Source organism: Suricata suricatta, chromosome 13 (assembly GCF_006229205.1).
Source record: "Suricata suricatta isolate VVHF042 chromosome 13, meerkat_22Aug2017_6uvM2_HiC, whole genome shotgun sequence".
Taxonomy (NCBI): domain Eukaryota; kingdom Metazoa; phylum Chordata; class Mammalia; order Carnivora; family Herpestidae; genus Suricata; species Suricata suricatta.
Genome location: NC_043712.1, coordinates 48,574,294 through 48,587,949, shown reverse-complemented (window position 1 = coordinate 48,587,949; position 13,656 = coordinate 48,574,294). Strand labels below are relative to the sequence as shown.

General features: G+C 37.5%; 2 protein-coding genes across 3 annotated transcripts in view; one reads left to right on the top strand and one right to left on the bottom strand.

Annotated features, from left to right (window-relative positions):
• DENND4C (DENN domain containing 4C) overlaps positions 1–10,040 on the top strand; it is a 108,433-nt gene extending 98,393 nt beyond the window's left edge. For both annotated transcript variants that reach the window (XM_029919761.1, XM_029919759.1), the window contains 3 exons: positions 4,345–4,495; positions 6,493–6,557; positions 6,782–10,040. In XM_029919761.1, coding sequence (XP_029775621.1) covers positions 4,345–4,495; positions 6,493–6,557; positions 6,782–6,918 — 353 coding nt within the window. In that variant the 3' untranslated portion in view covers positions 6,919–10,040. The remainder of the gene's footprint in view (positions 1–4,344; positions 4,496–6,492; positions 6,558–6,781) is intronic.
• Positions 10,041–10,283: 243 nt separating this feature from the next.
• Positions 10,284–13,656, bottom strand: part of RPS6 (ribosomal protein S6) — a 4,954-nt gene continuing 1,581 nt past the window's right edge. Inside the window, exons 3-6 of the mRNA XM_029919762.1 lie at positions 13,444–13,654; positions 13,105–13,251; positions 10,516–10,673; positions 10,284–10,421 (exon numbers count right to left, since the gene is read on the bottom strand). Of these exons, the coding sequence (XP_029775622.1) occupies positions 10,326–10,421; positions 10,516–10,673; positions 13,105–13,251; positions 13,444–13,654 (612 nt within the window). The 3' untranslated portion in view covers positions 10,284–10,325. The remainder of the gene's footprint in view (positions 10,422–10,515; positions 10,674–13,104; positions 13,252–13,443; positions 13,655–13,656) is intronic.

Sequence of the window (13,656 nt, the reverse complement as noted above, 5' to 3'; positions counted from 1 at the left end):
GTGTAGATTGCTTTGGGTAGTAATGACATTTTTACAATGTTTATTCTTCCAATCCATGAACAGGGAATGTTTTTCCATTTCTTGGTGTCTTCTTCAATCTCTTTCATAAGTTTTCTATAGTTTTCATCATATAGATCTTTTATATCCTTGGTTAGGTTTACTAGATTTAATTTTTTGATAAACCTCTATACTATCTTGCATAGTGGTAGCATCATTCTACATTCCCACTGATAGTGCATAAGGGTTCCCTTTTCTCCACATCTTCACTAACGTTTGTTATTTATACGTTTTTTGATACTGTCTATTCTGACTGATGTGAGATTCACTGTGGTTTTGATAGAATTTCCCTGATAATTAGTGATGTTGAGCATCTTTTTATGTGTTGGCTATCTGAATATCTTTAGAAAACTGCCTATTCAGGTCATCTGCCTAGTTTTTAACTGGGTGGTTGTTGTTGTTGTTGAGTTGTAGAAGTTCTTTGTGTATTTTGGGTATTAATCCCTTACCAGATGTATCATTTACATAATTCTCCCATTCAGCAGTCTGCGTTTCAGTTTGTTGATGTTTTCCTTTGCTGATCAAAATCTTTCTTTTTGCTTTCATTTCCTCAGCCTGAGGAAACATACCCATGAATATGTTGCTTATGCCGATGTCCAAGATATTACTATGTTTCCTTTTGGAGTTTTATGTTTTAGGTATCATATTTAGATCTTTAATCCATTAGAGTGTTGTGTGTGTGTGTGTGTGTGTGTGTGTGTGTGTGTGTAGGATGTAAGAAAGTGGCCCAGTTTTATGCTTTCACATGTAGCTATCCAGTTGTCCCCGCACCACTTAATTGAAAAGACTTTTTCTGCATTATATATTTCTTGCCTTTGTCATAGATGGACCATATTTCTGGGCTCTATGTCCTGTTCCATTGATCTGTATATCTATTTTAGTGCCAGTATCACACTATTTTGATTACTATAGCTTTGTGTAGTATGTCTGAATATTATAGGACTGTGAAATACTGAATTCATATTCAGTATTGATATTGAAATCTAGGATTGTGAACTTCCAACTGTGTTCCTTTCTAAACATTACTTTGTCTATTTGGGGTCATTTATAGTTCCATAGAAATGTTAGGATAATGTGTTCTAGTTCTTTGAAAAATACTATTAGTATTTTTGATAGGGATTGCATTGAATCTGTATATTGCTTTGGGTAGTATGGACATCAAGAAAGTGGGATAATGGCATATATATGTCAGTATATATACCAGCCTGCTCGTCTATCCATCTGTCTATGTCACTAGATCAGATCTGAGTTTCCAGAAACAGACTTTCACATGTATTGTTATGTGTCTTTCAAAAAGAGTGCCGAGACCTAAAGAATAGTCTTTTCAACAAATGGTGCTGGGACAACTGGAGCAACATCCAAAAAAACAAAAACAAAAAGAAAACCCTCATAACCCAAAGTTGGATCACTTCCTCCCATTGTACATAAAAATGAACTCAAAATGGATTATAGATCTAACTGTAAGAGCTAACCCATCTTAGAAGAAAACATAGGAGTAAATAATCATGATGTTGTCTAAGACAGGCCTTTTTAAAAAATTTTTTGAAAATTAAAAAAAAAATTTTTTTTTTGAGAGACAGAGAGTGCGAGCAGGGGAGGGTCAGAGAGAGAGGGAGACACAGAATCTGAAGCAGGCTGCAGGCTCTGAGCTAGCTGTCAGCACAGAGCCTGACGCGGGGCTCGAACCCACCAGCTGTGAGATCATGACCTGAGCTGAAGCCAGATGCTTAACCGACTGAGCCACCCAGGCGTCCCAAGACAGGCCTTTTAAGATCTACCACCACCAAAAGCACAAGTAAGAAAAGGAAAAGTAGATTAAGTAGACTTAATCAAAATCAAAAACTGTGCTGAAAAATAAAGCATCCCAAAAATGTCAGCCCATAGAGTGGGGGAAAGATATGTGCAAATAATAATCTTAAAAAGGATTTATAGTCAAAACATATAAAGAACTCTTACAACTCAACAATAAAAAAGCAAACCTTTTAAAAAAATGGCCAGAGATAGTCCGTGCTGGCTGCTCTACCAAAGTACCAAAGACTGGGTGGTTCATAAACAACAGAAATGTGTCTCCCACAGCTCTGTGAGTCCAAGGTCAGGGTGCTAACACAGTTCAGGGCCCTTTTCCAGGTTGCAGACTGCTCATTAGATCCTTTCATATGACAGAAGGGATGAGGGAACTCTGGTGCCCACTTCCCCTTTATTTTTATAGGCACTAATCTAGTCTTGAAAAGGCCTCCCTTCCTAATACCATTACATGTGATATGAGGTCTTTCAACAGTTTTGAGGAGAGACATTCAGACCATAGGATCTGAACAGACAGTTCTTCAAAGATGTTATACAAATGACCAAAAGGAAATGAAAAGATGCTCCATATCACTAGATATCAAGGACATGCAAACTAAAACCACAAAGAGAAACACTTCCCACTCAGTAGGTAGGCCATAATCTAAAGGATCAGACACTTACAAGTGTTGGTGAGGATATAGAGACCTTAGAACCCTCATACACTGCTGAGTGGAATAAAGAATAGTGCGGCTACTTTCGAAAACAGTTTCACAGGTCCTCAAAATGGTAGAGTATTCATAAGACACAGCAGTTGCACTCTTGACTATAAAACCAGAAGAAATGAAAACACACCTATGTATAAAAATTTGTGCGTTGTGCTTAGCATTTTCTTAATAGCCAAGTAATTGAAACCACCTAACTGTCCATCTACTCATACATGGATAAAGTATGGCATAGCCATACAGTGGAATATTTAACAATAAAAGTAATGAATACTGATACATACTACAACATGGATGAATTTGAAGATACAATAGAAGAAGCCAGTCACAAAGTATAGAAAGTTTGATTCCTTTTATATGAATATCCAGAATAGGCAAATTGGTGGAGACAAAGTAGATTAGTGGTTGTCTAGGGCTGAAGGGCTTGGGAGATAGAGGAGAGACTGCTAATAGATAGCAGGTTTCTTTGGGGGATGATAGTAATCTTCTGAAATTGATTATAATGGTTGTAAAATTTAATGAAAAAACTGGAAACCACTGGATTGTACAATTTAATTGGGTAAATTGAATGGTTTGGGAATTAATGTCTCAGTAAATTTGTTAATTAAAAAACTAAATGAGAAACAGTGAAGTTGCAAATTATATTTGGGTTAGGTTCTAAAATCACAGCATAGCATAAAAATCAAATATATTCAAAGATCATCATATAGCAGGTAGAAGAGCTAGAATTCAAAACCCATGAATAAGTACTTCCTCTTGTAACAAGAACTTTGCAATTTCTTTGAACAGAAATGAAGTATTACTAGTTACCTTTACTAAGGGGCTGTGTTGTAGGAAAAATGCAACAGCTTGTTTGATGACAGGGATTCTAAGTGGAGCTCCTATATACATATTCCCATCTCAACTAACATAGGTATAAAAATTGCACAGCTGCTGGAATTACCTGCAGGGTTAAAGTTTTCCTTTTATTCTGGGCCAAGCACACTTTGTTGATTTTGTGTATTTTGGACGTCAGCATGATTCAATTCCAGTATAATACTGAAGCATTTTTATAATCTATGAAATCTGTATAAATGTTCTTAATAATCCTAGGATTGCCTTTATATCAATTAGGATTATACTCTGCTATAGTGAGTAGCAGATAACAGACGTTTAAACAGGTAAAGACTGGGGCGCCTGGGGGGCTCAGTCGGCTGAGCGTCCGACTTTAGCTCAGGTCATGATCTCACAGTCCGTGGGTTCGAGCCCCGCATCGGGCTCTGTGCTGACAGCTCAGAGCCTGGAGCCTGCTTCACATTCTGTGTCTCCCTCTCTCTGCCCCTCTCCTGCTCATGATCTGTCTCTCAGAAATAAATAAATGTTAAAAAAAAATTTTTTTTTAAAATAAAAAATAAAAAAATAAACAGGTAAAGACTATTGTCTCCCATAAATAAGTTACAAAGTAGACACTCCAGGTCTGATAGGCAACTCCTCTGTCATCAGGGAGTCAGGCTTCTTGTGTTGTGTCTTACTTTCCCATCAGTTGAGGTTGCTGCTGGAGTACACACTATCACATCCCAGCCTGAAGCAGGAATGCCTACATTCAGGAGAAGGGAAAAGAGACACACTTTTCCTATCTGATGAAAGCAGGAAGAACATTTTGTAGCTGGTCACATTGAGACACATAAGTTTACTCTTAAGGAGTAGGCAATATTGAATAGAAAACTAGAAAATGCCACAGTTCTGGGAAAAAAAAAAACTTTTTAAAAAGTAGTTATTCTTACTGTGTTCTTATTCCTAGATTCTGAAAAGAAATTGTCTCTCCTGTCAGAGGAACAAGAAGCAACAAGCACTTTAGTAGAAACCATCAGGCAGAGTATTCAACATAATGATGTTCTTAAGCCCATCAACCTACTTTCACAGCTAATAAAGCCAGACATGAAGAGACAAAGGTAATAATCCTTTTTGCTTCATGCCATTCAAAGTAATTTCATGTGTAAGTATTATTTTAAAAATATCTCTAGTTGTTAAAGATACGTACTCAGTGTAGAACACCTGTTTTGTAAAGTACTACCCAGGGGCGCCTGGGTGGCTCAGTCAGTTAAGCATCCGACTGAGGCTCAGGTCATGATTACACAGGTCCTGGGTTCTTCATCTCCCTCTCTCTCTGCCCCTTCCCTGCTTTTGCTCTCTCTCAAAAATAAATAAATGTAAAGTAATTTTGAAGAAAGGATAAAAAGTACTACCCAGAGTTTCCTTTCATACTTGAGTATGAAACAGAAGTTCTGGTATGGAGGAATAAATTCAGTTTTAGGAGGTAATTCATTAGTGTCTAAACTGTACTGTGTCTTTGGGAACCATTACTGCTGTTCACTGGACGCCTTCTATGAATTTGTTAACAGTGACGTTATACGTATGTCCTGCCTGTTGAGGCCCTGTCATATCTGCGCATCTTTTCTTGTGGGATGATAAACTGTTTAGGAATAGAAACAATTTACGAAAGTGATGGAAACAGTGAATTACAAAGGATAAGGAGCTTTCCTGCTCCTGTGAACATGCTTAGATCACTATTCATCCCAGTCTCCACGTCAGTCAGTTTTGCAGTGGAAACTTCAGAAAAGTGACGTAATAAATTCTACCAATCACTAACAGTTTCCAGGTACTCTGCAAGTTTCTTTGGTTGTGACATCTTTGAAGATAACTTCAGAAGTGATAGAGCAGTTGAATATGAAAATGGATGGATCCTGTGTAATCTCAGCAGTGGAGAGATGACCTTCACAGTCTAAAGAGCAGCAAGCTTCAAGCATCCATAGTTTAAGGGAAGAAAAACTAGAAAGTACATGTTACAGCTTCTGAAGCTTCTAAACACAGCTTTATAATACTTTATCAGAATCAACATTAATCTGTACTTTTTTTCTATGTTAAAACTCAGAAATCAATTTATTTCTTAAGCATTCCTTCATTTTTAAGAACTGAACTGTGAAAGTTCATCTTTAAGGTTTGATTTGTGACAGTTTTATGTTCACAAACCAAAGAAATATGGTTTATCCTTTATTGGTGGATTAAATAGTAAAGAGACCACACCACCTTTTACACTGTACCCAACGGTTTTGGACTCCTACTAACTTACTTAAAAACTGTTACTTTGTGAAGTGACAAAGATGAGAGAAGACTCTGATCCTTAAATGACCCTATATGCAATTGATAATCTGTGTATAATTTTTGACTACCCCAAAACTTAATAGCCTGCTGTTGACCAGATGCCTTACAGTTAGCATTTTGTATGTTGTACTAGATACTGTTTCTACAATAAAGTTATTAAAGAAAATGTTACTATAAATTATAAGGAAAATACCTTTATAGTACTCTGCTGTATTGGGGAAAAAAACAAACTGCAGGCACCAGAGTGGCTCAGTGGGTTGTGTCCGATTTCAGCTCAGGCCATGATCTCATGGTTCATGAGTTCAAGCCCTGCATCTGGCTCTGTGCTGTCTGCAGAGCCTGGAGCCTGCTTTGGATTCTCTGTCTCCCTCTTTCTGCCCTTCCTGCACTGGTGATTTTTTTCTCTTGCTCTCAAAAACATTTAAAAAAATAAAAAAACTGTAGGTAGACCCATGGGATTCAAACCTATGCTGTTCAAGGGTCAACTGTCTATTGTGAAAATATAATAAAGGTAAGCCATTTAAAAGTTACAGCCTTATGCCTGTAACTTTTTAATTTGAAATAGAAATTCAGTGTTGCAGAAGTAGCAGAGTTCAGTTGTACTCTTCACCCAGCTTCCTCCAAAGGTGACATCTCAGAACTCTGGAGTGCTGTCAAAACCAGGACAGTGACACGGATACGTTGCTGTTAACTATAGAGCTTAGTAATTGTTTATCATTGTAAAAAACCTTCATGGGTGTGTTTTTATGCTCTTTGATCATTAACTTTAAAAATACTTGTTTTATAGGAGTTTATACCGAGAAATCCTCTTCTTATCATTAGTGTCTCTTGGAAGAGAGAATATTGATATTGGTAAGTTGGTTAATGATTACTAAAGCAGGTTTGTTTCATTTAATGAAGTAACTTACACAACTGTAATTTGTATGGGTAAATATTCCACTTTTCAAAGGATTTCCATTTTTAAATATGCAGTGTATGTGTATATATATATATATATAAAAATATAAACTTGACTACCATTTTTCTATTTATGGCTTTTAACAAACTACAACTACCCTTTTGAAAATGTCTTTCAGAGGCCTTTGACAATGAATATGGACTTGCATACAGTAATTTATCTTCAGAGATTCTTGAAAGGTTACAGAAAATTGATGCTCCACCAAGTATCAGTGTGGAATGTTGCAGGAAGTGCTTTGGAGCGCCTCTCATATAAGTAAGAGGTTCACTAGATTTCTTGATAGACAAAGCTTGAGGGAATAGATTTAGCTGGCAAACTCTAAGGTTTGTTCTCAATGCTAATAATTGATGAAAGTGAAATGAAGTTAACTCTTGGGACAGTATATAATGAAATGTAGCTCATATTGAATCCTCTTGCAACATAAAAATGCTGTTCAAATGCCCCAGGGTTAATGTCTGAAGGTTTGCAACTTCCAGATGGTTTTATCTGCCTCCACTTGAGAACTGTATTTGGATTTCTCAGTATATGTAGTTTGATAATGAAAAATTTTATTAATTTTTGGCATTCTGTTTATATTTAAGTTACTGGGTTTGGGGAACAGTAGTTTAATATAAACTTGCCTCACCCCAAAACAAATGAAATCTCAATTATAAGAGCAACTACTTGTGTATGTGTGTATATATGTGGCTGTGTAGGTATTTTTATGTACAGCCATATTATATTTATTAAAATTCTTAGACTGCATGTTGCAATACAATTTTCTGAAAGGGGTCTGCAACTATTAAGTGACTACTACTAAACTCCTCTGTAGTCTTTAATCAAAATTACTTTCGTCCGATGACAACCACCTTGCCACTATTTCTTCCTCCATTCATATTATGTATTTTCTTCCATAATGGATTGTAGCTTGAATATCCAAGTTACTTTTCATCCTCTTCCCAATACCATTAACTTGCAACAGCTTTAAGATTGGAATAAATAAACCCATCATGTAGTTTCAATGAAATTAAATCAGCCTCATAATTTACAAAATTGGAATGTGCTTAAAATGCTCCTACTTTTGGACCTGAAATTATTCAGGTCCATAAATTGTTATTGGTCACTTTTAAAAACCTGTGGGATAAACTTGCACTGCACACAGAAATCTTATTGTATAATAGATTTGTATGCTTATTATTTGTGCATTTGTAAATACTGTTTCTTAGGATTAATCAATTGTCTTAAAACATTAAAGCTTATTGAGCTTATTGCCAGTTAGGTTCAAGAAAATCATGACCTCACATGCCTGACATTTATTATGGCTTTCATTAAAAATGTCCCTTAGGAATAATGTTTGCCTTAACTCTGCATGGTTTAAAAAGCCAGTGGTTGATATGTGTGCTTTTACAGTAATTATGCAAATGACTAAATCAGCTGATTAAAAAATTATTTCCATTACAAATTTCCCACTTGGTTTAATCTTTAAAAGCTTTTACTATACCAGTCTTCCAACATTTCAGGGTTAATCTGACCTATGCAGATGTCATTTCAATTTATTGTTAAAGTGCTAAGTTAAAGAACTTGTCAGAAATTATGTACAACTCTCATTACCGTAAAGCAGATCATTTGCACTGTCTCAGAGTATATATTTTTGTAACTTAACACTGCCCCATAAAGTTTGGAATTACCTTGCATATAAAAATCCAGGTTGAATAAAATGAAAAATGCTCAAGTTTGCTGTGCTGGTCTGTCACGTGTGTACAATTCTAACCTTTCTGACTTTTAGAATTCCAATACTGTATTTTCATTTCTCCTCTGTAGTCTTCATTAACTTGAACTAAATTACTTATCCCAAAAGCACTTCCTACTAGGAAGTATAGTAAACATCTCTTTACAGATTTAAAATTTGGCCATATTGTACCAAAATACATTTTTCTAGTAACTTTTTGTAATTCTAAATACCTCAGCCTTTATATAATGGAAACCTTAGCCTGCTGCCATCATTTAGAAATAGGGATCAATTTGTTAAAAGAGCATAAAGACCTTTTCTAGTATCTACCACAGAAAGGGGACCACTAAAAATTGACTGCAAAGGAAAACCAAAGCCAGATATACAATCATCATCTAGATGTAAAAATGTTTAGGACTTGCAGCAATGTATGAAACTTAAAGGCTGGAGACCTTCTACAAATAATCTCAAATTAGTGCAGATTGTTGAGCATTACCTAAATGCTAAACCTTTAGCACTGGGACTAGACTGATACAACTTTCGCTGCATTTTGTAGGTTAAGTATAGTAATCTGCTTCGTTAGAGTTAACTAATGAGTTGCAAGCAGAATTTAAGCATAAAGTCTCACAATATTGATATTCAATTGTTGCTCTTTTCATTCTTGGTACAAATAATGCAAAAGAAAACAGTCTTACTATTGAAATACTCTTCAACATCCCCTTTTTTAAAAGTTCTTAATCTTAAATCTGCTAGTTAATAAGCTGGAATAGTCTAACCCAACCGTTTTCTGTCCACATTACTGACTGTACGCCTTAATAGGAGAAAGCAGGGTGGCAGTTCTCAGGTTTTGTTGGAACCAACCAAGTACTTCTTAATACAAACTGTGGGCTGTATATACCAGACCTGCCTCTTGGCCTTAAGTTACCCCCTATGACTGCAGTGGGATTCCTTTTTGTTTTGGGTCATCATTTAAAATGCTTCGTTTTCCTTTTCTGCCTTTTCAGTTTGCCCTCAATTTACAAAATATCAATTGCCAATCAAGACTTCTTTTATGTGACATTTTAGTACCTTGTATAAAGAGCAATGAGGCTCTCACTTTTGTCTAAGATTCTTGTGTTTGGTCCAGGGGCTAGCATTAGCTGGGAACTTAGTACTATAGAATCTGGGGCTCCAAACTTCTGAGTCACTGCACATTTTAATTGTGAAGCACTGCTCCTGTTAAAGCAGTTTGAAAATTTTACTCACCTGTGGTTAAAATGTATACTCCAGCAAATAAGGACTCCTGTTCTTCGCCCTAATGTGCCTTTTAATGATCCTTCTAGTTTGTAAAGGTTGGTTCTAACTGAAATTACTACAGTAACTAGACAAGTTACATTAGAAAAAGTGTGCTACTTACCCTTGGAGCATCTTTTGTTATGTTTCTTAAAGGCACACCGAAACCATAAAAAGGATGACTAACAATTCACTAGAGGTGAAAAGCTTTGTTAATACAACTTGCACTGGTTTTAAAATCTTTGTGAATGGTTTTAAAATGGTATCCATCAACTATGTTTTTAACAAGGTTATTTTTTACATATGACAAATGTCCATGTTCAGAAGGGCACTTTTCATGTATTGTTTATATATCTTTAAAACTGTATTCCTCAAAATAAAGTGTACAAAAGATTAATAGTCTGTGCTTTATTTCGCCCAACCTGTTACATGCCTCACTGAAAAAGCAACAGACATTCTGCTCAGAATCCTTTGTGGAGCTATCCTCCCTTTCCTCCCCAAACCCTGTCCTGGCCATCTCTGCCACGGTCACAGTGTACTCTCAGCCTCTCAACTTGAAGGCATGGACAATGCTCTCTTTTCTGTTAACTGAGTTTCTCACACTTGCTTTCTTTTGAATGAGAAAAGTCAATAAAGGCAGTTTGATGTCTGATCTTATTTATTTGTTTCTCTTACAACAATCTCATTTTTGACTAGACTCAGACTTTGAGGTAGAAGCTCTCAGCGAAGATAGCCTCCGTCTCTTTGCAATCTGTTCTTGGCGTTTTTCTTTGGCCTCCTAAACAAAACACAAAAGCAGTTATAGCTTATCTGGGTTAAAAATCCAAATCCAAAGTGAGGCCTGACTCCCCCAGCCAGATATCCTGACTTACCTTCATTCTTTTGGCCAAAAGCTTAGCATATTCTGCAGCCTCTTCCTTGTTTTTCTTTGTGCGCTGCTTCTTCAAAGCAATGCGCCGACGTTTGTGTTGGAGGACGCGTGGAGTAACAAGACGCTGAATCTTGGGTGCTTTGGTTCGAGGTTTTTTACCTAAAAATTCAGACAAGAATTCCATCACTTCTCAAGAACATCCTTGTTCATTAGGATCAACAACTACACCTTTAAAACATTACTAGCAGTAATACCTAGGAAAACTCAGCTGTATGAAGCCTTAACTTGAGTCTGAACTATTGTATTATTTAAAATACTATCCTGTCAAACAAAAAGACAAGATGGGCTAAACAGTCTCTAAATATGAAGTAACTGTTAGGGACTTCTGGAAAATGGACAAACTTTGTCTACTAGATGCCACGATTTTCCTGATTAGTACACTTAATCCTATGACAGCTCGCTGAACATTAGTTTGAACATCAAGTTCAAGAATGGATGTAGGGGTGCCTGGGTGGCTTAGTCGGTTAAACGTCCGGCTTCAGCTCAGGTCATAATCTAACAGTTTGTGGGTTCGAGCCCCGCGTCGGGCTGTGCGGACAGGTAGCCCAGAGCCGGGAGCCTGTTTCAGATTCTGTGTCTCCCAATCTCTCTGACCCTCCCCTGCTCGAGCTGTCTCTCTCGGTCTCTCAAAAAAACTTAAAAAAAATTTTAAAAACTTATTAAAAAAAAAAGATGTAGATTTATGTTACTCTGCCAAGAGAAAGCCTTATCCCTAGCTTTTTTCCTACTCAATTTTGATATCCCTTCCACAGTCAGATTGTCCTTGTAGGGTATTCTATATATATATATATATATATATATATTTTTTTTTTACTGTAAGACACAAGGGCACGATTTTCAAACTGTATTAACTGTGCATGTCTAACTCCTCTATGAAAACTAAGTAAAACTCTTATCCGCACCAATATTCTAACCACACTTTGAAGTCCCGTTTGTGCTTGAATCTAGTATTTGCCGAGGCAGATCCTGCCAACCTGGGGAATGAAACCATGCACATTACAACGTGCGGCACAGTTAACTTAGAGTTAACCTCATTTAACTGGTGTCGTCAGCAAATCCCAAATCATGGATTATAGATCTGCTTTGGAGCAGCAGCTTTTTCAAATGTAATCATTTGAGTTTGTGGACAACTAGTGGGATTAACAAACTGCTAAAGCAAATATTCTAAAAGAAAATGCCCAACTGTTCAGGTTCTGCTGCTAAAAGTCAAACAACCCTTCATTATAAAGATATAAGAACCATAGTGTAAGCCCCTGGTAACTAGAACACACTTGCTACAATAGCAGTTATTTCCAGGGGTGTAATTATGGGCAACTGCCATGTATCTGCCTTTTCTTTTCTAATTGTGAACTTGGGGAGAACAAGTTTTAGAATTTTTATAGTATATCCTCTACACTTAATACCTGGTACATAGAAACATTTTTCCAGATTTGTCAGGAAAATCCAACCTGAACGGACACACTTTATTCCACATATTGTAAACACTGTTACTGAGCACCAGTGCCACAGATCTTACTGGTGATGGATTACCTAGCCATGTACCTAGCATATACCATATTAACGTATAAAACTCCAGAAATCCAAACACCTGGTCCTAGTATTTTGAAGTGTTTTTCTCTTCTAATGGCCCCAATTCCTACTATTGCCATCCACAGCTCAAAGTAAAAAAATAAGGGCCAGGGTGCCTGGGTGGCTCAGTCGGTTAAGCCTCCGACTTCGGCTCAGGTCAGATCTCACGTTCGTGGGTTCCAGCCCCGCGGCAGGCTGTGCTGACAGCTAGCTCAGAGCCTGGAGCCTGCTTCCAGTTCTGTGTCTCCTCCTCTCCCTCCCCCTACCCCTCTCGTGCTGTCTCTCTCTGTATCAAAAACAAATAAAACATTTAAAAATAAATAAATAAATAAGGGCCAGAAGCACCTGGTGGCTCAGTCAGTTAAGTGTCGGACTCTGAGCTCAGCTCAGAGCATGGTCTCATGGTTAATAGGATCGTGCCTCAAGTAGGGCTCTGCACAGTGCAGAACCTGCTTGGGATTCTCTCTGCCCCTTGCCCACTATCAAAAACAACCAGCAAAACTTTAAAAAATTCATGCCTTAAAACAAAAGGAGGGGAGGGCAGAAGTTACAGCAACTTCAGTTGACAAAAGTCTATATTCTTCTATAAACAATAGAAACGCTAATATGTAAAGAAAGCAAAAGTGTGTGGGGGTGAGAGTACATTCAATCCCAGTCCCAGAATTTTCTATCAATTTTTGACTCCTAAGCCCAAAGCCTTGAACTTCACATCTGATACAAGTTATCTTCAGATAAACTTAACACATCAATAACCCAAGCAAAATTCCAAGTCTGCTCCTAGAGAAACGTCTGATACAACAAGGATTAATACCAAGTGGCTATCTTGACCCTCTCCCCGCCAGTTTTTCCTAATAAGCTTAAACCCCAGGCAAATACATAGTGGGCAGACTTTCTAATATGCATACAAGATGCTACAAACAAATGGAACGGAGGAAACTCTACACTGCAAAACCTCCCCTACCTTCTTTGTTTAGGGGCTTTCTCACAACATACTGGCGGACATCATCTTCCTTTGAGAGGTTGAAAAGCTTGCGTATTCTGCTAGCTCTTTTGGGCCCCAGGCGACGAGGCACAGTAGTATCAGTGAGTCCAGGAATATCCTTCTCCCCTGAAAGAAAGTGATCAAAGACCTTTTTAATCCCACAATTCTTACAAACAAGAGCCCTAATTACTGTTCATGCATTGGTAAAGAAACAAGTCCACTGATCAAACTGGACACTGCAAATGAAAAGCATCTGGGTAATCAGCTTTTAAAATCGAGGTCAAAAAAATTGAACTCAAAGACACAAAGAAACCTCACCTTTTTTGACGATGACCAAGTTGAGAACACTGAGATTGGCATCCACAATGCAACCCCGGACAGATTTGCGCTTTCTTTCTCCAGTCCTCCGTGGACGGTAGCAGGAATGCCCCTTACTCAGCAGCAGGCGGACACGGCCATGGGTCAAGACACCCTGCTTCATGGGGAAGCCTTGTTTGTCATTGCCACCACTGATTCGAACCACATAACCCT